The sequence below is a fragment of the Calliopsis andreniformis genome, chromosome 3 (genome assembly GCF_051401765.1).
Source record: "Calliopsis andreniformis isolate RMS-2024a chromosome 3, iyCalAndr_principal, whole genome shotgun sequence".
NCBI classification, from domain to species: domain Eukaryota; kingdom Metazoa; phylum Arthropoda; class Insecta; order Hymenoptera; family Andrenidae; genus Calliopsis; species Calliopsis andreniformis.
This window is the reverse complement of record NC_135064.1, coordinates 5,964,028-5,987,123: the sequence shown is the minus strand read 5'-3', so window position 1 is coordinate 5,987,123 and position 23,096 is coordinate 5,964,028. Positions and strand designations below refer to the sequence as shown.

At 33.6% G+C, this 23,096-nt stretch overlaps 2 protein-coding genes across 4 annotated transcripts in view; one reads left to right on the top strand and one right to left on the bottom strand.

Annotated features, from left to right (window-relative positions):
* The window catches only part of Ctbp (C-terminal binding protein), a 33,867-nt gene extending 29,776 nt beyond the window's left edge, over positions 1-4,091 (top strand). For 2 of the 3 annotated variants that reach the window (XM_076393152.1, XM_076393153.1), the window contains exon 8: positions 2-4,091. In XM_076393152.1, the coding sequence (XP_076249267.1) occupies positions 2-335 (334 nt within the window). In that variant the 3' untranslated portion in view covers positions 336-4,091. The remainder of the gene's footprint in view (position 1) is intronic. The other variant, XM_076393154.1, reaches the window with a different exon arrangement.
* A 923-nt stretch (positions 4,092-5,014) lies between these two features.
* On the bottom strand, positions 5,015-22,383 carry LOC143188734 (uncharacterized). Its single transcript, XM_076393156.1, has 7 exons — positions 22,232-22,383; positions 21,420-21,607; positions 19,956-20,286; positions 14,629-14,901; positions 11,713-12,048; positions 10,296-10,463; positions 5,015-5,180 (listed from the first exon to the last, which is right to left on the bottom strand). The coding sequence occupies exons 2-7, from the start codon at positions 21,481-21,483 to the stop codon at positions 5,015-5,017; spliced, it is 1,338 nt and encodes a 445-aa protein (XP_076249271.1). The 5' UTR covers positions 21,484-21,607; positions 22,232-22,383.
* Positions 22,384-23,096: the final 713 nt, after the last annotated feature.

Here is a 23,096-nt window from a genome sequence, read left to right as displayed (position 1 = left end):
GCAGCTACCCTGAGGGGATCAACGGCGGATACTATTCCGGGGGGCTGCCCGTTCAACAGGCGCATTCAACGACTCCTCACGATTCTGCACCCCCACCTCCCGGTGGGCATTCCGTCGTCGGCGGCGGTGGTGGTGGGGGTGGTGGCGGACCGAACTCCTCTGCAGGCGGTGCAGGCGCCGGGGGTCCGACAGGCCCCACGGGTCCAACGGTAGGCGGCGGTGGGGCTGGAGGCCCTGCTTCAGCTCCTCCTACTGCTGGATTAACCGGTATACCACACAGCATAGTGAGCGAGCCTGACCCCCGGCCAAGCCCACCTGCACCGAGCCCTCGTTGACCTTGAACCCCCGACGTCCACTCCAGCACCACCCTCCGATCTAATTTCCCTTAGCCATTCACACACGACCTCCGACGACAAATGGCCGATTAAACGACTAAACGTGTGTCGTGCACGATGTGTGCCCCAAAATGAAACAAAAAAAAGAAAAGAAAAAAAGAAAAAATATGTCCGCTGCTTCCGAGAAACCCTCGAGGGAATCCATTCTTGAGAGAGATGTAGAGTGAAAGAGAGAACGGGGGGTAGGCGGGAAGAGATTGAAAGAGTAAGGGAGACAGAAAGAATGGGTGGGAGAGAAAGAGCGAGGTCGACTGGTCATTGCGTGCGTGCGACGCGTAAACACGTGTTTTGCGTACGTACGTGAACGTGCGTGCATGCGTTTAGTATGTGTGCAGCATGAATGTACTATGTAACGTTGAGATAGGGTCTACGTTTGGTGGGCTCTTGGAATAGTGCATTTGATGTAACATTGTGACCAAACCAAATACAGTCGGGCAGTAATAATGACGGCTTACATGGCTATTGTAAGATGTCGTGGCTAATGGAGGAAATAACAAACGGTGGGTAAGAATTTCTCTGTGTCGTAATTTTGTATAAATCACTTCGTATATTTAACTGCACGTGACTTTATATAACGCAAAACAGGGAAAGCAATGTTTTATTCTACTCTATTTTGTTCTTCTTCCAATATCTTCCTTTGGTTTTCTTTCTTGTTGTGTCCTGTTAAAGTTTGCACGAACTTTGATCGAAAGATTGGTATTAGTTCCTCGAGCCCATGATCAGTTCTTCCTTCTAATAACCAACAGCATCGAAAAGTACATTGGCTAGTCATAGAGTACAAATCAAACATGGGTGACATTACAACATCTGGCACATATAGTTGGGAAGCATATTAAAGCGAATTTAGCCTAAATGCCTATGTAAGTTTTATCTGTAATATGCCTCTTCCAGTTTGTATGTTACGAGGCGTAAGATGTAACTGTTACAGAATTTTTTACTTTGCGTTCGCGTTAGACTCATTCGTGATTCTCACTCTAATAAATTTTAGTACTCTATATTCATCTTTCTCTTAGTGCAAATCAAATAGCGATCTTTTTTTTTCAACACGCAAATATGGTCATGTTTTAATTCATACTTTTTTGTTTGAAATACGAAACATGTTTTTTTAGCGAGTCGTGCATTATTTTGCCACACTGTATTTGGGTTCACATATGCTATTTTAATTTCTTTTTTGTTTCTAAATAGAATCATACTCCCAAGAGCATATATGTATATGATTTTGGTAACATCAGTAACATTGACGAACTTTGTTTCTTTCGTGAACGTTGTAATTCTCAGTGTTGGTATATACATATATTATATTATATTAAAACAGAAATGTAGTTGCTCACGAATACATTTTTATGTTTTACTCAAGATCATGAAAATGCTGCGTATATGAAACCGTGATAAAAAAAAAAGAAATGAAAAGAAAATGTCAGTGGTATATCTTATCTGTGGCAAAGTGGACAAGGTAATAAAAAAGGAAAAAAATCTTATGAAAAGTATGTAATCGTTGGGGCATTCTCGAGCGTGATACTTGATCACTGTGTCGTTGGTAGTACTGAGTAGAAACTTGGTAAATTGAATGCCTTCTTTATCGTATTTTTAAATGTCAATATCAATGCAGTAGACGCATTTCAATTGCCTTACTACATATTCGTGTATAATTAAAGTAAGGTTTGTTTGTCTTCAGATACCGGTCGGTCAATGAAATGTACTAACAAACTTCGAAGGAGACAAACAGTGTTCGTGAAAAGGAAGGAAAAATTCCGGGTAAACGTAATTTTACAAATCTTGATTATTAAAAACTGCTGTAAGTCTTTCATGTACTTTGCGTTGAGTTTTAGATGTGTATTATGAACATAAGGTATTTGAGTTACAGAAATATACTCTTTTTCATTGAATGTTATTTTTTTTTTTTTTACATTTTATCAAATGCTCGATACGATCATAAAAGATATATTTCTGAACGGGATAGCAACACGAGTTTACTACAACTGTTTTCCTCCTTTTTACGAATACTATTTATCCTTAAAGTTTATTGGTATAGATTGAATCTTTATGCGCGAGTGTATAGTGAAAAACAAAGTTGCTTTAAATAAACTGAAGAATGTGTCATTTTTGATTTTTTGCGACATTTCTATTTTTGTACTTCTTTCGAGTTACATTTTCATGAATGCCTTAACGTTCTGTCAAAGAATGCAGCATCTTCATCAGAATATTTGAATTAGGTAACGCAATGTAACAAGTATTTCTTTTGCGTTTCCAATGGGGACAAAAGAAGAAACCACTCATTGTTTCAATGAAAATAATACCTATCGGTTATATAGCAGTCTTTAAGAGAGTGAGATTGTGTACGGAAGAGAGATAGAAAGAATACACGAGCGAACGGTAGAACGAACAGGAACAAGTTTTATTAATTGATAATTATAATATGATTAGTTATTGTATTAAGTAAAGTAATGCGATGTTACGAACACTTGAATATATTATCGAATGATAAATCATTTAAAAAAGAAAAGGAAAACAAGTGAGAGAGGAAAATGAAAAATTTTTTGAGAAAAATTATTAAAAGCGATGATAATAATAAGTAAATAAAAAAAAAAAAAAAAAAAAGAAAGAGAAGAGTATGAAAAATCTATTTTAGAGACTCACATATCTATTCGGTTATTTTTTTTATACATGATTTCGCATTATGAACTAACAGGCGATTACGAGAAGTGGCGATGATCATTGAGTTTTTATGCGTAATTCCAAAATCAGCTAGTTCATGAAGCGTATATTGAACTCAACCACGTTGTGTCCGTGTTTCAGCAGCAAGGAACATACATTGCGTGAAAGTGATACATGTGTATAAATGAGTAATTTTCTATTATCTGTGGTCATGATATGCCGGATCAGTTTTTCCTTTTGTTATTTAAAAACATCGTTCGTACGAGAGGATAGGAAAATATAGACTGAAATCGTTTTTTTGTCTTTGGTATTCATCGATGCCTCTGGGATTGTACAACCTCTTACCACACGAGCTTTTGCTTTCAAAGCTTTCAAGCGAATGAAAAACCATTCCAACTGATTGCGTAGAGAGATCAGTTTTACCGAGCAACATTTGATCGATAAAATACAAGGCAATGTAGGGGTGTAAGCAAGAGAGCATGAGCATGAGAGACAGAGAGAAAGCGAGTGAGAGAGAGGGAGGAAAAGAGAGAGTAAATGAAAGAAAGGAAAAGAAAACATAAAGCATCACAACCACGTACAGTATGACAGGGAGAGATGACATTATACATTTTTAAATAGAATACGCTACGTACATGAAAAAAAATGCTAAAGGTACGTCTGTTGCGCGATGAGATGGTCTAAGGAGCTACATGCTTATTTAGAAAGGACTCTGTATAGAGGTAAGGGCCAGCTCGTGTTTGTACAGTCGTACCGGTACATAACGTAGGAACATTATACATACGTTTTCTTTTTTCTTTTCAAGAATATTATTACTTATAAATACATCATTATATATAAAAGAGAGAAAGAAAGTTGGTGAGGGAGAGAAAGAGGGAGAGAAAGAGTGTGTGCGCGCGCGAATGTGAAAGAACGAGAATAGGCGAGAGAACATTGACGAATGAAGAGGAGACACGCTACTCTAACGAAGAAGACAGAGTTGTTCTTATATAGTTTTAATTGTGAAAAAGAGGCAAATTAATGTGAGGATTCATGAACCAATTATCTCGACCCACTTAATTACCATCTAGCCGGCGAATATGAAGCCTCCTTTTCTTCCCCCCTTCTTCCCACTGAAACGCGTGGGTCCTGACGTGGGATTATGACAAAAAACAAAAAAAAAAGAAACTCACATATTCATTCATCTGTTTTTAATCAGTTGTTCTCATACGAATATTATATATATATATTATATATATATAGAAAGAGAGAGAATCGTTTTTTTTTTTTTTATGAAAATGGCGCCAAAACACCTTCGTTTTACAATTGCAAAAGAAAGAAGCAAACTGACAAAGAAAAGCCACATGATGAAAATTGAAGGTGGTGAAAACAGCAACATTAATATTATAATTAATAATAATTATAATAAATACAATATTTGTACAATAATCAACGGTGCTGTGGTGGATGCTGTAGGTATGGAAACTGCGACACCCCTCTGTTTACCTATCCTGACCTGTTTGTAACAATTTTTGTAGCATATATATAAATCAGACGATCGAGAGATTTTAAAAGTTAATAATCCTTTTTTTTTTTTTTTTCTTTCAATATAACGGTGTCAACATATCTTTCTTTTTTTTTTATTATTATTTCTTTCAGTTTATCATGACAATCAGGGAGACGAGTACAGCGAACTCTTCATAAGTTCCTAGTGCTGAATTTAACGAATACTGCGATCGTTGCTAGTGTATTTACGCATCGTTTAAAAAAATATCCAAACTTGAAGCCCTTTAATAGCCAGCTTTCGTTGGGACGTTTCCACGTATGATTCGTATTAGTCAGGAGGTAATATCCTACGAGCATCGACTGTCGCGATTACGTTTATTTTACATTTTCTCCGGTAAGCTCGAGCCAAGTTGAATCACAGGTATTCGACAATAAAGCGGCAGCGCGCGATTGTTGTCGATGATCGATATCGAGCTGTGTCACGTTAAAGAGCCACCGTGCACTCTCATATGCCTGTTGAGATTGCCGCTCTGACTGAACCTTAATAGGCACAGCTTGCATTGGTACGGTTTTTCGCCTGAATGAATGCGGAGATGCTTCGTTAGCGTGGAACTGTCCGAGAACGCTTTCTTGCAGAATCGACATCTGAAAAGAAGAGAATTGTCATCAATTGAAAGGTAATTTCAATTTCTTAGCTCATACGACTATTTTTATTCCAAGAATAGAGATTCACTAAAAATGATTAATGATGTATACTTTATTTGGAACTTTTGTTTAAGTGGATTTTTAAAATTTTGTTTCAAGTAGAATAATTTATTGTATCCACAAAATGGACATAAAATAAATTTGAATTGTTTAGCGAGTCAATGTAGTTGTCTTTGCAAGTATTTAATCGCGCTTGAATAACTTCTGAATTGAGTGGCAGCTTTAAGGTACTGGCGCCCTCTGTCGCCAATGGACAGACCTATATTAGTTTGCCTACCGTATCTACATGTATAAGCTTGTACATATATGGTCTGTATTAACACATATTGATGCCAACGCGTTAGAAGTTAATGGTGTATAAAGCTAGATAGGAGTCTATATATGCATACGTCAAGATATGTGTGTGTGTACAGGTCATGTTTGTCTGATAAGAGTCAAATTATTTCACTTTTCTGCAGCAGTAAATGTGTTAAACCTTTATGAAGAGATAACTGTTTGAATCGTCAAAGAATACGTGTACTTTCTTCACGTTACATATTATAGCTGAACAGCTGTATATAACTTTTTCTTGTTACTTCGATTTAAGTGTTTAAAAGAATTACTTCGAAAAAACTTCATTTTTTCAAAAACTTTCAATTTTCAAAAATTATGTAAGTTTTTCTAGCGCTCCTTTTTCTGGACAGTGACCCTGAAGACGCCTGTACTTCATATCGGAAATGAGAAACTAAAATTGTGCTGTAATATACAGGGTGATCAGTATAACTGGAAACTCTCATGAGTGTTGGCAACACTTACAGTGCTATAGCATTTACAATAAATGCTGCCAACACTCGGAGAGTTTCCAATTAAACTGATCACCCTGTACACGTTATCAGCTATCCTCTTTGGTACGCAAAGAGATTTTCTTGCAAACTTCTTCATAACCAAAAAATGAGGAGTTATATTAAAAAAACCTTCGTTGCCAAATACAAAATCTTATGATAGAGCTGTATGCAAAATTTGAAGTCGATTAGTCAAGTTTAACCTGAGTTATCAGGACCATGGTATTGAAAAATATAGTTTCGAAAACTCTCTGAATAAGCTATTAGGTACTCTGCAGACCTGGTAAGGTTGCATCTGACACATGTAGACATAATAGTAATTTTTCACATATAGGGGATAGGAGATACGTCGATTCAATTAGTAGGTATGACCACTTTAGCCAATAATACACTACGTCTGAAAGTGCTTATAAAATGAGACGGTCCCATTTACTGTAACCATGTAGATTCGTATTTTTTCTAGATGCAACCATACAGTAACTTTACAGTAGCTGCATCGTTTCTTTCAAAACTACTCGTACATAACATCGCTAATTCTTTGAATTTTTTCATGGGACTTATGTTACAATACCAATTCTTAAAATATCAGTCTATGTAAATATGTAAGGAAAAAAGATTCATTTTTTTAAAAACTTTTAAACAGTTATTTCGCTCTTAAAGCTAAGACTTTTTCAAAGTTACCACACAAAAATACACAAATTTTTTTCTGCGTAAATTTATATTTTGTGAATGTTGTAATGTATTTGTATTTCTAGAGGCGTTTAAAGTAGTTCTGTTGTTGTGGCTGTGTTTGTGATAATCACGTGTTTGCACAAATTTGGCGTTTTGGCGTGCCCATAAGGGAGAGGTAGCATGAAGGGGACACTTTTATTTAAGACAAAATAACAAGAAATCTGAATAACCATTCTAGCTCGAATTTATACCATTAGAAAGATCACTTAGGTACTTCAGTATGATAATACGTAGTACCAGTGAGTTCCTTGCTACATCTATCGGCTTTATTTTTTACTTTTTCAAAAAGTGCATTTAGTCCCATTTAGAAATTAGTTGTACTAAAGAGGACAGTATGATAAAACAAGATAATATTGCTACTAATTTTATAATTATCGTTTTTTGGGCATTACAGTTATAATGATGATTTTTTTATATAATATAGATATCACATCTTACTATACTAAATTTTATATGAAACTTATATTTTTGAAAAATGAAAAATAATTATAAGATTCATTAATAAAAGATAATCTTTCTGATAAGAAACAATCTATAAGCTCAAAATATTAATAGCAGCAGTAAAAAATAATTCAGTTTCGGTAACATACACTCATACACGAAAGTATTCGAACGCTTACAATTCTAATATTCAACTAATGAAATATGTATGTTAAATTGAAGCATTTGATGTAATATGACACATATAGCAAGGGATGGGTCTTAAGACTACATAAGTAGGATTAGACAGTAATTCAACAATTTATACCGTTTTTACACTACATTTATTGTAAACACGTACCAGAAGCGGCTCACAAAAGTATTCGAACTTTGAACAACTAAGCATTTCCAACGATGATAGAATGTAAACAAATATTTCTCAGTTCACTAGCAGAGGGTCCCAGCGAAACAGTATTCAAAATTTTTGCCACAGTCTTCATTACTAATAATATAACAAAATGAATCGCAAGAAATCGGAAACAAGCAAGTCTGTCAGAGAATTAATAGTAAATTGGCATAAGGAAGGCAAATCATATGGTGACATTGCACAACTTGTGAACAGAAGCAAGTCTACAATTCATTATATTGTGAAGAAATTTAATACGCAAGGTAACATTGCTAATAAGCCCCGTTGTGGGCGTCCGAAAAAGTTAACTGAAAAAGAAGAAAGGACAATTATTCGAAAAATCAAACAAGATCCTTTCACTTCTGGATCACAATTGGCATCAGTGGTGGCTACGCAGTTTCAGAAAGAAGTGCATCCAGAATTGTGTCGCCGATTATTAAGAAATAACGGTTTACATGCACGAGTTCCAAGGAGAAAACCATTTATTAGCAAGAAAAATAAAGTTATACGTTTACAATTCGCCGAAAAATTTATTTATAAAAATAATTCGTTCTGGGACACTGTGTTATTCTCTGATGAGAGTAAATTTAACGTTTTTGGTAGCGATGGACGTAAAAATGTCTGGAGAAAAAAGAATACAGAATTAGAACCACGAAATTTACGACCGACTATTAAACATAACGGTGGATCTGTATTAGTTTGGGGCTGCATGGCACGCAGTGGAGTGGGAAATCTTGTGTTTATCGATGGAATAATGGACAAAACGAAGTACTTAAAAATTTTGCAGGAAAATTTAAAAGATAGTGTATCAAAATTAAATTTACCACGTAATTACTGGTTTCAATCGGACAATGATCCGAAGCACACCGCCAAAATAGTTAAAGAATGGATATTGTATAACGTTCCACACGTTTTACCACATCCACCGCAAAGTCCAGATTTAAACCCCATTGAGCATTTATGGGATGAAGTAGAAAGAAGACTGAGAAATACAGTTATTACTTCGAAAGAAGCGTTAAAACGAAATATTACTGAAATATGGCAATCAATTGATTCAAATATTACTTCTAAGTTAGTCCACTCAATGGAAAACCGACTTAGGGCCGTTATAAAAGCCAAAGGTGGGCCAACTTCTTATTAAAACTTTAAATTATTCAATTTAAATAATTATTAAATGTTCCGTTCGAATACTTTTGTGAGCCGCTTCTGGTACGTGTTTATAATAAATGTAGTGTAAAAACGGTATAAATTGTTGAATTACTGTCTAATCCTACTTATGTAGTCTTAAGACCCATCCCTTGCTATATGTGTCATATTACATCAAATGCTTCAATTTAACATACATATTTCATTAGTTGAATATTAGAATTGTAAGCGTTCGAATACTTTCGTGTATGAGTGTATATGTATCAAAGTAATATAATATTTCACAAGATGTTTCGAGAAAATAGGAAAAGGTTTAGTTTGAAGCACAAAAAGAGTTAATCGTCTGTCGTCGTTATGTATGAACCTCAACAGTAGCTTTAAATTAGGGTCTTTTATTCTCATCTGGCTCTTAACTTTAACGTTAGAACTATCTAGGTTAATGTATATCTACTTGTATTATACTTTATGAATATGAATATTTGCCGATGTGTTAAATTACAAGTTTTTGAAAACATAGATAATTCATAGGAGCAGCGTTTATTTGCATATTTAAATTTTATTCAGCAAGTGAGGAAAAATAATGTTTGTAAAAAATGAAATACGTATAAGAAATAATCGTACCAGTCATTTTGACTGCCCTCATAATTCTAAGGTTAGAAAATTTTTTTAACGCACTTTTTTGTTCAAGGTACAAATTTGATCTTTCTTAATTGAGGCATAAATTCAAATTTGTTGAAAATAGAACTTGTGTTGTCTAGTCCTAGAATCTAAATCTGTTTTAATTTAAATCTACTTATCAAGCTTCACGGGCGATTTCTTCACCTTCAGTTTATTACCAGATAAAGTTACCTGGAGGTTCAGGTACAGATGGTACAGTAAGCCTCATCCATTTGCAACTCCCTGTTAGGTTAGTTACGTATCATCGTTTAAAATGATAATACCCAGATAACACACGACGTCTTGAAGATGTCTATTTTATGCTTAAACGTCTTAAAAATGCTAAAAATATCCGACAACGTACGTCTTAAAGATTCTCGAAATTTACGTCTATAAGACATCTTAAAGACACACTACGTAGACGTCTTAAAGACGTCTACTTTTTGTCTGAACGTCTTATGGATGTAATTTGGACTTCTTTAAAACGTCTTATAAATGTCTCTGAAGACGTCTTAAGATCATAGTGATTTGTAACTTCGGGCATTTCAAAAATGTCTTTCAAATATTTTTAGGACTTTACTGGATATCCTTAAGACGTTTTTAAGATATCTCTGTGCTATATGGGTATTAAGCTGCTGCTCCAAAATTTAATCGATGGATTTTTAAAGAATGGTTACTCATTGGTTAATATTCATCATTTTGGCTTTGAAGCAACAGCTCAATATTGATATTTTTGAGATGTAACTAGCTTAGGGAGAGCGAATCGATATGACTCTCACTGTACCTGAATCTTCAATTAACAGTAACTGGAGGTAAAGAAATGGGCCGCTAGTGAGCCAACTTTACCGATTACTTTAACAAAATAGAACTCACCTATATGGACGTTCTCCTGAATGTGTTCTCATATGTGTCGTTACGGAACTGCTCTGCGAAAATCTTCGATCGCACACAGGACATCGAAACGGTTTTTCTCCAGAATGAGTTCTCGCATGGGCAGTTAAATTTGCAGCTTGACTAAATGCCTTTGAACATGCGTGACACCTTAAAAAGATATAATTCTTTAAATATTAATACATAAAATCGGCATTAACAAAAATGAATGTATAAAATTTAGTAACCAATAGAATTTACTCGATGTATCGAATGTTACAGTAGATGAACTATTGTGCATATGAGTACTTTCATTGTACATACATTTAGTTTAACAATGTAAAGTATAGCCCATATAGCACAGAGATGTCTTTAAAACATCTTGAAGACATCCAGTAAAGTCCTAAAAATGTTCAAAAGACATCTCTGAGACTCTAAGACGTCTGTTACAAATCAGTATGTCTTTAGGACGTCTTAGAGACATTTATAAGACGTCTTAAAGACGTTCAGATTACGTTTATAAGACATTCAGACAAAAAATAGACGTCTTTAAGACGTCTTATGGACGTAAATTTCGCAACTCTTTAAGATGTACACTATTGGATCTTTTTAATACATTTAAATCATATGGTAAGACGTTCAACCATAAAATGAACATAAAACAGACGTCTTCAAGACGTGTGCTATCTGGGAGTATACCAATCAATGAAATCAGTGAATGTTGATAATAAGAAATAATTCGTATTGATTTGTCACTGTTTCATCGGAGGAACTGCAGATAATCAGGTAAGATGAAACTGATTTTTTTAAAGTCTTTTTTCGAAATTTAATTAATTTAAGCAATTAAACCTTAGCGTTACTATATATTATGAGCCTGTTTTCCTTTATAAGTAATAGTAATTAAGAGTACTTATACAGGAAAATGAGTGTAAGGATTTTGTTTGAAAAATAATTTATATGGAAATTATGTTCGTAATTTAAAGGTGCCGTAATAACTATTATATCTCTTAACCATCAATTTTAAAAAGACGATAAGAGAAAGTTTAACATCAATATCCTTTGAGTAAAATAATTTTAATTTTAAATTTTATTCGTCATATTTATACTATTGATTTATTTTGAAGAGCATCCGAACCACATGTGATAATAAATCTGAGATATATGTAATATTCTTTTTTAGAATTACAATTCTGCAATTGTTGCTTATGTTTCAACCCTTTGCTTTCTAGCGAGTTTCACTCACCATTTTTCCCCATAGGAAAAGAGCTTCGAAATGCAAAGGATCAAATTTCTTTTTTTAGTCAACACTGCTCAAAATCATTTCCTTGAAACCACCATGAATCCATCGTGAAGGAATTAAATAAAAAATTGCATGAACAGAAGATTGATCAGTAAAAATGAGATTAATTTTATCACCAACCTAAACGGTTTCTCCCCGGAGTGCGTTCTGAGATGGGTTTTGAGTGTGCTGGGCCGTGCATACGATTTTCCGCATATTCTGCATAGATTAGGCCTGCTATTGTCGTCGGGTGTGACTGGGTTGCCAGTAGCTCCTATGCACAGCGCATGTTCGCTGGACAATTGCAGCCTGGAATGGCCGTGCGTGGGAGGGTGAGAATGGGGATGGGTGCCGGTGCCGATGAGGCTATTGGCCGGGGGTTGATTCACCCTCGTCTGTTGCTCCACGGGATTATACTGCTGGGCGGGACTTAACAGGGGTTCCACGCCCCACGTCGACGAATAGCTTTGCTCGTACCTACACAACGCACGTGAATTTGTGAATAACTCTGCTCTGCCACCATCTAGGACGCGCGCACCCCTAATACACGCAAAATGGCGAGGAATTAGCTTGCCTGTCTAAAGAACTCGCCAACTTGCTCTGTAATTAAATGCTATGCCCTTTATAATATTTAGAAATCCTATCACGTTTTATATCGGTATATTAGTGCACACCATGTTTAACGTGTAAAATGCAGAAGGCACGTTATTTAAAAATATTTGAGAAAATTGAGTTGAAAATTTATTAATACTTCTACCTCGGCGATTACTTTATATCTATCTCAAGTGAATCATGAAATTGATCGAATACTAAGCTTAAATATTTTCAACTTTTGAATTATTGGAACTTCGGTAAAAGAAGTCGTACAGTAACCTTCTTAAAGTTACTTTGAAGGGCAAATCTATTTTCACATCCCTTAGTTGCATTTTCACGATGTTTCTATATTAAGAAGCAGATGGGAAAGCGAACACAATTTTTTTTTTTAAATTGTCAAAATTCAAACGTCTCCAGTATCTTTGAGAATTGTATTTCGAAATCAAAATCACCATATAAGTGTCCCAGAAGTTGATCATGTCCCAATACCTAAACACTAACGTTAATTTTATTCAATTTTTGGCTTAAATTTTAATCTATTATGTATAACAAAATGAAACTAATGTTATAAAATAGTATTCTCAGTTTCTGAGATCTCATAATTAAAGTATTGGGCCATACATTTTTAGGTTATCTATTTATTGAGACATTTGATATCTTAAGCGCTTAGGTATTGAGACATTTACCTTATCTATCTACTTAAACATTTAAGATCTCGCTTTTACAAAAACCTCTATTATAAAGTTGGTGTGCGAGTTTTTGTTGTCGAGTTATTCCACTTTGAATAAAATATACATATTATATAAAGGGATGAGTAGCATTTCTGTTAGTATCGAAGTATGCAGAATGCAAGTTAACTTGAACCCTCATTGTTATAACTACAAGAAGAAAATAGTATTGACAATATTTCGGCCTAGTATTCGATCAATTTCGTGATTCACGAAATATATGTAGGATTTCATCAATCACTTTCTATAGGTTAGAATACAAAGTGAGAAAATGAGTGAAAATAAAAAATTAAGTTTTTCGTTTACGAAATTTTAATATCAAGAAAAGTAGTTTTAAATATTTGTCTAGTAAGATAATAAATGAGGATAAGTTCTTACATAAGACTGATTCAAAATGTTAGATAACAGCAAAATTTTTAAACATACTGAATACCCACTAGGGCAGCCTTTTCAGACTTGGAGAGAAGTCTGTTATGCACAGCGAAATCTACTGTGCAATCTGTCACGTTGAGAAACAATTTAGCGTACACATAAATATTCAAATTTAAGAGAAACAGTTGAAAATGATGAAAAAAATATAAAGAAACTATTTTTAATAAAAAAATGCTAAAATAAATTGAATTGTTAAACGTCATAATATTTAAAGTGTTTTTTGTTTGTATGTACCCTTCAGGGATATTGAAACAAATTTGATAATTTTTGTTCAATCTTTTCAGAAATGTACCGGCAACAATTTGATCATTCAATTTAAAGAAGTAATAATAATTTTAGTTTTCTCCGTTTAAAGAAGTAACAGATTTAAAGTTTACGAAATCGGTGTTGAAACTCACACAATGCTTGAACAGGGAAAAGTCTTGGATAAATGGTAGCGGAATCATTTCTGAAAAAATTAAAAAGGAATGATCAAAATTGCTTCGATGTTTAGCCAAGAGTATTGCAGTAAAATTTTCATTAATTTTTACATTCTAAATCAATAGACTTTCGTGAAAATGATTGCGCGTTGGAGAACCGAATATGAAAGGATTTTCTTGTTATGAATTCGTGTCAATTAAAAATACAAAGAATACAAAGAAAAGTCTGTACAAAACATCCATAATCAACTGATATATGAAGAATAAATAATTTAGTTAATTTCTAGTAGAATTCAGATAAATTATTATAGGTATCTATCTGTTAGTTTATTAGAGAATGATGAGAATCAGTAAACTTTTGGAGAAGAAAGTGTGCAATATTTCTTTACTATGAACTCATAATTTCATGGAAACAATTTGTGGTAGACGGGATACATCTTCCTGCAAGGAAGATTGCAATGAAAAGTGAAAACAAAAAATAAAAATATAATTTTTCAATATTCTTCGAGCATAAATCGGCGAGACTAGAAAAAGATTAGGGAAGCACTCTAAAGTAGCTGTGCTATGCACTTATTTGATGTGCAAACATGAACAATACGATTTACTTGATAACTAATGTGAATGAAAAATTAAGTCAAGTTTCTTCTGATCTCACAAGTTAATTAAATAGACTATAATTACACGGTTTAAAAGAAACAGTCTAGAATGTTATCAAACGAGTATACTGTTGCTTTATCATTTTTAAACTATCGCGATTTTTACGAATAGTAGGTATTCGATCCTCATAAATGGAGCATTGAAATTCACTTGAATTTATAAGAATAAGTTTGATCAAATTCTTAATTACAACGCAGAGAGAAGAAAATATGAAAATTCGTACTTACCCAGAATGCATGTTCATATTCATGGTCATGTTCATGGAAACGTTCACTGACATGGCTGGTGTCGAGGTGTAGTGCGTGGGTGGAACAGGTGGACCGAGATTTTGCATGTAGTCCTGGGGGTAATGGTGGCTTGATCCTCCTGTGGAGTAATATCCTGCAGTAGGACTCCCAGGATGAACCACGGCATGTTTCAAAGAAAGAAGGACATCCGCAACACCTTCCCCGTTCGCATTGTTCGTTCTTGGCGCGCATTCTCCTCTGGTGCAACCCCAACTGCAAGGACACTTAAAAATTACGAGGTACATCGAATACAGTATCACCGTTATTTTTAAACCTCAGGTCTTATTCTCTTATTCTCTTTTTCTCTATCACTGAACCTCTGTCTTTGGGACTAGTGGTGACAATTAAAACATTTTGAATCGCTTGGCATTTGTATGTGTGACGAAAAATTCGAATCATTCTGAACATGTTTCATTCTGAACATGAGCTCTTGGAAATCTTGATAGTTTTAGAAGTTTTGGAAAATTCAATAGCTCTTGAGAAATGGGGAACAATTCAAAATCTTAGAAGCATTTCCAATATGTATTTTTGTCGAAGCAGTACTACTAACATAAAGCATTACAGACAGTTTGAAAAGTTTATATGTGTATGTATAGAGTTGTCTTTCAAGACTTTCAAGAGTTTTAAGCTTCGAATCATGTTCGAAGCGTTTTGAATCTTCATAGTCTTGAAAAACATCGAATCACTTCGAAGATGAGATTCGAACTTCCATCACTATTTGGGACTATTGTCGTGCATATTATTAATTAGATTTCTTAATCTTGAAATGGAAACCTCCGTAATATTCATTACCCTTAAAGGAGTACTTAAGGTAAATATCTCAATCCTTAAATATGTCCCTACACTTACTTAATCATTCACTCGATCTTTCATTTATATTAAACTCTTCTGTTATTATTCTTAATATTAAAAATATGACACGATATTTTTAAATATATTATTATCAGAAATATTATAATAAAAGTCTTATAAACGATAGATGGAATAGAAACAAATAGTTTTTGAAAGCACTAGCAAATTCTCTATGTTTGAATTGCTGTAATAACAATTTACGTAGGAAAAAATGTATACTTCTTAGAGATTCAGTAAAATGCAAGAAATAAATCTGTTCTTCAGTAATAGTTTTTGTTTCTTTGTAAGCTATAGAATGAGATAAAATTTAGAGAAAAAAAGTATTTGTTTAAGCACTGGGCTATAACAGTTATGTTATGATTCAATTAATTAAATTTTTTTGCTGCGTAAACCAGTTTTTTTATCTTTTATTTAGAAACAATATGACCTACCCTGTCAAATAAGTTTTAATAAACAGAAATGAGAATTCAATTCTAAGATTATAATCTACATAAGTTAAACAGCTTCTTTAAATATTTAAGTACTGGGACATTTAACTCAGATGGAAAAGAGAAAAAAGTTAGAATTTGTGTAAAATTAAGCTTAACAACTACTTGGCACGAGACGCTGCCATGTCTCCTGGTATGGAAGTATATATTTAGTTGAAAGTTCCCTTTTTTAAGCTTCAGATTTTACGGAAAGTTTTCTACTCCTGAATTAAGGGTAATGACAGTAGGAGAAAAGTTTGTAAAATAGTTTTGTGGAAGAACAAGTTTCGAGTGTGAAGTTTAGAGAAAGTTGTATTTAAATAAACGGTTGTTGCGTCTAAAAATCTGTATCACTGCAAACTCTAGATATCTAGGAAAAAGCTGGACAAAACGGAGTAGGTATTTAGAATTGTACTAAGTGACATTCGTGAGAAACATCATTTTTTCGCTTAATCATATGTAATGAAATGTGTAGGATAACGTACACGCAATAGCTTAGCATTTATATATTACTGACCGTTTCCTGTGAAATTGCGTTTCTCTAAAAAAAAGTCTAATTAGCCTGTTTCGTCCAGAAAGTTGAATAAAGCAGTGTAGTTATTTGAATTAATAAGAATTAATATAAATCCATATCAAAATGCTCAGTTCGTGTTTATAAATAATTTACAGGTATACAAGTTATATACATCAATGTACAAATTGAAGAGATCATGGCAAAAACAGCTCTTATTAAATTTTACAATTTTCTTTAATAAGAACACATTTTAGTAGTCAGAAACGTGATTTACTACATAATGAACCCTATTTTCTCAAAAACACAGTATATGTACTATGACGAACATTTAGTTAAAAAGAACATTCTTTTTACTCTCCTAGAAAAAAAAATGAAAATTGACAAGGGTCGTTTCTGTTATGAGCTCTCTAAGCTTTTTTAGAACAACGTAATTTCACAAAACTGATGTCTAACTCGAGAATTTACTTAGAGCAAGTAGTTAAAATCTAACAAAAGTATCTCGTTTTATCCAATTTTCCCTTCATAATTATTCTGTTGTAAATAAAATCTGTTTTAGTATGATTTTGTATGCCAGATATTTTTTTATGGAACTGTATAATTAAACAAATCAAGGTAACGAATTGCCGAACAATATAGGATACTCTGTTTTATTTAATCAGTTCCAATATTAATATTATCTATATTATTAAAAACATGATTTGATTGTATTAGTATTAAATGACCTTGCTAGACCTTCGGTTTTCATAAATAATCTGATTATAATTATTTAGGAGCTCTCAATGTGTTAGAGGTGTTTCTAATTTGTGTGATAGTCAGTAACAGTTAAAAAAAAACAGCTCTCTAAAAGACTAATGAACATTGATGAAAGTACGGGATGCTCTGAGTTTTTTAAAAACGCAATTTAGCGGAAAACTATAAGTAATTATTTAATGCAAACTATTACACGTTATAGGTAGTAAATATTTCATGGTATATGATTAAACAAAAAAGTTAAGTTTGAGCTATGCATGTGACTCAGGGGAAGCAATCAGATCATAGGTACCCCCCTTTGTCCAACTTTTCCCTACTATGTTCTTGTTTCGATGTTTCAAAACTAAATATAATTTCAATGTCTCAAAGAATTGTTTTTTGATCGTTTTAAACATTAATCTTGTAATTTTCTATTGTTCAGTTTCTCGAGGTGATTTATATAGTCTTCTGTCTTTGATTTTAAATAATTTCAAGAATGTGAGAATATGTCTTAATAGATTTCATTTTGTAATCTCATTGAATAATACCGTTAGTACTTTTTATAAATATATAATTCTATTCATCTCTAGAAGTAGAATTTGCTGATTTGTAAAATTCGTGAGATTCTGATACCTTGTTATAAAAATTATAATAAAATGCAGAAACTGATTTTTGTCAAAATATGTATCTACGCTTTATTACAAAAGATAGTGTTGTGATTCTAAGTAGAACGGTAACGCATTAGTCAGACGGAAACGAGTTCACATTTCATATTTTATGTCTTTGAAGCAAGTGAGTGCATAAGTATATAAAAAAATTGAGAACGTCATTCTAACAAATTTTACGTAATTTTTTAAGAGTTTTACGAATTTATTTATACAAGACGATACGAAACTATTTAGCAAAGTACTTGTAAAATATTTGATCAAATTTTACCACCTGATAACAATTTAATTAAATCCTTTAATTTTAGTTCAGTTAATTAAAATCCAAGCAAATGTTAAATTTACTAAATAGTTAATCTTGAATAAAATAATAATTCATCATTTTGAACGTAAATGATTCCTGTTTATAAAAGATTTAAGAAGTTTCGACGATTAGGATAATTAATTTAATTGACGGCACCTATAATTTCATAAGACACAGATTTTAAAAGAAAATTGTTTTATTAGTTTCTATAACGGCAATATTTTTGCGTAGTGTAAGAAATTAGTTCAGAAATATTTTTTTCAAACATGCAAACAGTATGTCAATGTAAATATTTCGTTTCGCAAGTAGTCTATCTTTTTTTAAAAAAATAGTTAAATTCTAAGAGAACGAAAATATGTATAAGAAGAAACAATTAATGTATCAGTTCTAATATATGGAAGAGGTGCCAAAATCGTACTGGTATCCTAAATCGTATTTTATTGATTTCTTTGTCATTAATAAATAAAGAAACAAAATATTTCCCTTTGAAGTCTTATTTTATGTAAATTGCAAATATTTAAAGAAATTAGGTAGGTCTGATACAACCTTTGACCAATTTACTTTATTTAATTACAATCTAACAATACAGTTTTAGTCCATATTTTGAAATTTTCCTAAAATTAGAATTATTATAGGTTATAGAATTGTTTATATTCATTTTATACATATTACGTACATTATAAAAGTTAAATCGATATTTCTCAATAAATTGAGCATATTTTTTACATATATCGCATTACCATGAAGTTTCCTGAATCATATCAATATGAAGATGAACTGAGAACTCATAATATGCCTGTTAAGCTAGGACCATGCAATTGTCGAAAAAACGAACGATTGTACGTCTGTCTTACAAGAGAAATTATTTTAGTATTATCTTTCGGTTTAACTGAAACTTGGTATACGAATAGTGCATCGAAAAATATTGGACACGTATTCTTTTTAGCTGCTGATATCCATGATATGAAAATACACTTTCGTAAATATTTCAAATTTCGTTTATGTATATTTCGTTATATTGTACAGTTACTATTTTCTTCTATTTGCATTAGTTTTCGAGATATTTACTAAAATGTATTTTCCACGTCAAATTTAGGGGCAGTTTTTACCCTCTAGATATAAATATCAGCAGCTAAAAAGAATACGTGTCTAATATTTTTCTCTACTCTGCTCGTATCTCAAGTTTCATCAAAATCAGAAGCTGACACTAAAATGATGCTCCTTGTTAGTTATTTTCAACTGAGGAAACAAGAGATGACATACGATCGTCCGTCAAAAAATCGTTCAAGTGTTTCTAGTCTTTGGCAGCGCCTAAATAGCTTGGCATTTATAGGTAACCTGTGATTATTTAGAATTGTTGCAACATTATACGTTGTATAGTTCTTTATTTCTTCCTAATGTATGCAAATATAACTTAAGAAACACGATTATTTTACTTGTCCATACTTTTATTCTTAGCTTCATTCGTAAATATAGTATTTTTAAAGAAGATACGCTCATAACACATTATTTTCTTGTCGAAAAAAGATTAACCACGTCATAGTAGATGTGTTAAACATCAAGCTACAATATTGAATAATAATTTGTAAAGAAACTAGTGCCGAGCAGGAACTATAACGCAAAATATCTTAATCGATACCATTTCGGCAATTCTCCCTTAAATTTCCTGGAGTAGATTAGACTCTTTTATTTTGAAGAAACAGCAAAATAAGAGTTGTTTAAAGTGGACGACTTACTTGTAAGTCCCTGAACATGGGCTAAAGAGACCAGGTGGCAAAGGGTCCAAGTCCAAAGGCGGCAATGGAAAGCCAGCCATATCATCCACCCAGAAACTCGCCCCGAACTCGCTGACCACTTGATTCTGTCCAGAATTCTGAATCTGCTGGTTCTGATCGCCACCGATATCTTCTGGGGAGTTCTGTAGATCTTGCAGACGAAGGGTACCTTGCAGAGCACCTAGAGTCTCCTCGTTTTGATTGTCCGTTAGGGTGTCTTCGCTGGACAACACTCCGAGGGGCCCAGTGCAGAGGCTAGAGGGTATAGTCGCCTCGATGCTCCCTACTGAACCTAAAATTATAGAAATTTTAATTATTCTTGATTATAATTTTCGTACTGTGATAAAGTAACTTCTATTTAGAAATTTTCTTATCAGAAATTTGAAGATGGTAAACAGAATTCAACATTCAGAAATGTAATATGTAGGATAAGGATATCAATCACTCTGTGTTGGGCAATTAATGTATCCCTCTTTTTACTTCCACATGTAACAAGTTGTAACAGTTTTAAACTGAAAGTATTTGATTTTATTGATTTGATTAGAAGAACATAAATATTTTAAGTTTAATAGTACCTAACTATTATATCTTATTATATGTGAAAATAAAAAGAGAGCACAGTAATCAGTAAGCACACAGTAATAGGAACTCTTTCCCTATATAAAAATTCTTATAGATTCTTTATTATAAAACGTAGCTTCTAGAAAGAGAATAGATTTTTGTAGGATTTAGTACTAGAACATTTTCTAGTTCGAGTTGGGATTCAAAACTAGAATTATGAGAATTATGTCGATATTTAATTTTCAGAAATTCTTAGAAAGTCTGTATCCTGAAAGGGTGTCTTCAAGATACTCTTCATCTCAAGAATGAAGAGAATCTAACGACTAATATTTTTAGAATAGAATAGCTTTCTTTTTACAAAATTGGTAGACCTTAGAATATTTTAAATCTTAGTGATTCTGTATTATGAAAAAGAATCATCGAGTGATTCATCGCAACAAAGCAGAAAGTACAGAAAGTAGTTTCTTTAGAATAGAATAGCATTCTTTCACAAACTTTGGAAAAGACTTTGTACCTCAATCTGTCGTTTAAAATTACGAAAATCTAACACAAATTAGCTTTCTTTCACAAACCTTAGTAGAACATTTTCTTTCTAGGATAATTCGGTAGCGATTGCGAGCCAGATATTTAGCAAATTCTATGAAAATGCAGTACTCTGAGAAAACTCTGCTCTACAAAGAAATACTAGAATCTCTAGGAATGAAAATAGTAATCCCCATACTTTCGTTTCAGACTCTCACAATGTCTACAGAATTATTATACAAAAGCAATCGAATTAAAATCTTGCAGAAATTCATTCAAATATCGCGCACAATCTGAGAATACAAAATTGAACTTTCATCCAATAGTGACACTGTGCCTCACCTGTGCCGAGGGTATACGGCGGTTCGGAGGTGTTCACCGTGTGATGATTCTGCAGAAACTCCATCTCTGCGAAATTTCTGGTCGCAGCCGCCCTTAGAAACACCCCCTTCACTCCGCCTCCGTGCAAAATACGCGGGATGGATCACCTCCTCTCTCTCTGGAGATGTGGTCCAGCCCCTCTGGTCGCCCTAGCAACCGCACATTGCTCCATGAGTATGACCGACTTCTTTCGTCAATATATTTTACGATATTTTCAATATAGTATATCAGTGGTAGTCGAAGTGGTTCACAGTTTATTCCTAATAACGCTGTGTTTTATTTAATCGTACTGCAAAGTGTTGATATGCATGGAAAAGTTGGGTGGTGAGCGATAAACCCGATTTTTGAAAAATATGAAAACTAAAGAATTTAAATTCTATATTGTTTTGCAATAAGGGATCGAAGAGTTTTTGATAATTAGAGGGGGATGTTTTTTACAGTTGACTAAGAAAGTAATTCACTTCCTAATGTTTCGAGTGAAATTGTGGACTGAAGTAATTTAATGCTCTTCGTTACCTAATTATTGATAGATAAGATTAAGGAAGATCACAGAGTGTGCCTAAATTCTTCGAACGTTAGCTGTCTAGTAGAGTATTCGCCGAAATTTCCCTAGATTCGAGTAAAAAATCCTGAATATCCATCGGCAATCGCGTGATCTTTAGCTTAAGGTTGTAGTAAAATTGTGAAAAAAGTCAGCGAATTTCATGAATGACTCTTTCATGAATGACTGAAAGGAGAGTGCACGTGCATATGGACCGAGCGTATGGAAGTACCTTTACGGCTTGGAAGACCTGCCGGTTTCCTCTAAAGGCTTCTGCAGAAAATCTGCCAGATATTTTCATTCATAGGCTGAAAACCATGTGCATCTTTCCACGTGATTCGGCTCTTCATGTTTGGCGTCTGCATTAACTATCCACTTTCTCAAAATTCGTATTACTGATCCACAACGCTTCTTTTACTGATAACGAGAACTACAGAGATTCACTTCCTCTCACTGTAACGACTAATAAAAACTTCTAGAATGTAATAAAACTTTTAGTAGAATATCCACTAGGCAATGTATCTGAACCCCAACGTTTGGGCTTTCACGCTCAACACTAACAATCTTAAATCACTACTATTTTTTTACTACTTTACACTAGACAAATGAGACATCGTCTTCAGCGATTCCTCTATCTGTTCATGTCCTTCTTCCTGTTCTTATAACGATTCCTTATCTTCTTCACGGTCATTTCTGTACTCTTCTTCTGCACCTTAACAGAATCTAAATCTTCCTTGTTCACACTTTCAATCTGATCTTAAAACACTGCGAAGACATAATTGCACTATGTATACTTCAGCACTAAACGCACTTGCAAAAATCACAGTGGCAGAACTTTCATTACATTCGAAATGATTTGACTTGAACTATGTTGAAGTATGGAGAGATATGCTGTTCTCTGGTAGACTTCGAGTGTCAATTCCGAGGTGACAAGAAGTCTTCAGGAACACTACCGCGTGTTGCTGCCATGCTGGCACGATGCCCTGTCAATATGTCTTGGCTAACTAGAGATCTACCACCTACTATCACCCACTCTCACCCCTTACTCACTGACTACGTGCCATCCGACCCCACTCCACCATGGCCCGGCCTCTTTG

Bases quoted from the DNA above. Each gene is read 5' to 3' on its own strand.
- LOC143188734 (XM_076393156.1), bottom strand. From the start codon at position 21,483: ATGGAGTTTCTGCAGAATCATCACACGGTGAACACCTCCGAACCGCCG. The intron at 20,287-21,419 runs GTGAGGCACAGT...CTATAATTTTAG, and splicing joins GCCGTATACCCTCGGCACAG to GTTCAGTAGGGAGCATCGAG. The intron at 14,902-19,955 runs GTAAGTCGTCCA...GTGTCCTTGCAG, and splicing joins CCATGTTCAGGGACTTACAA to TTGGGGTTGCACCAGAGGAG.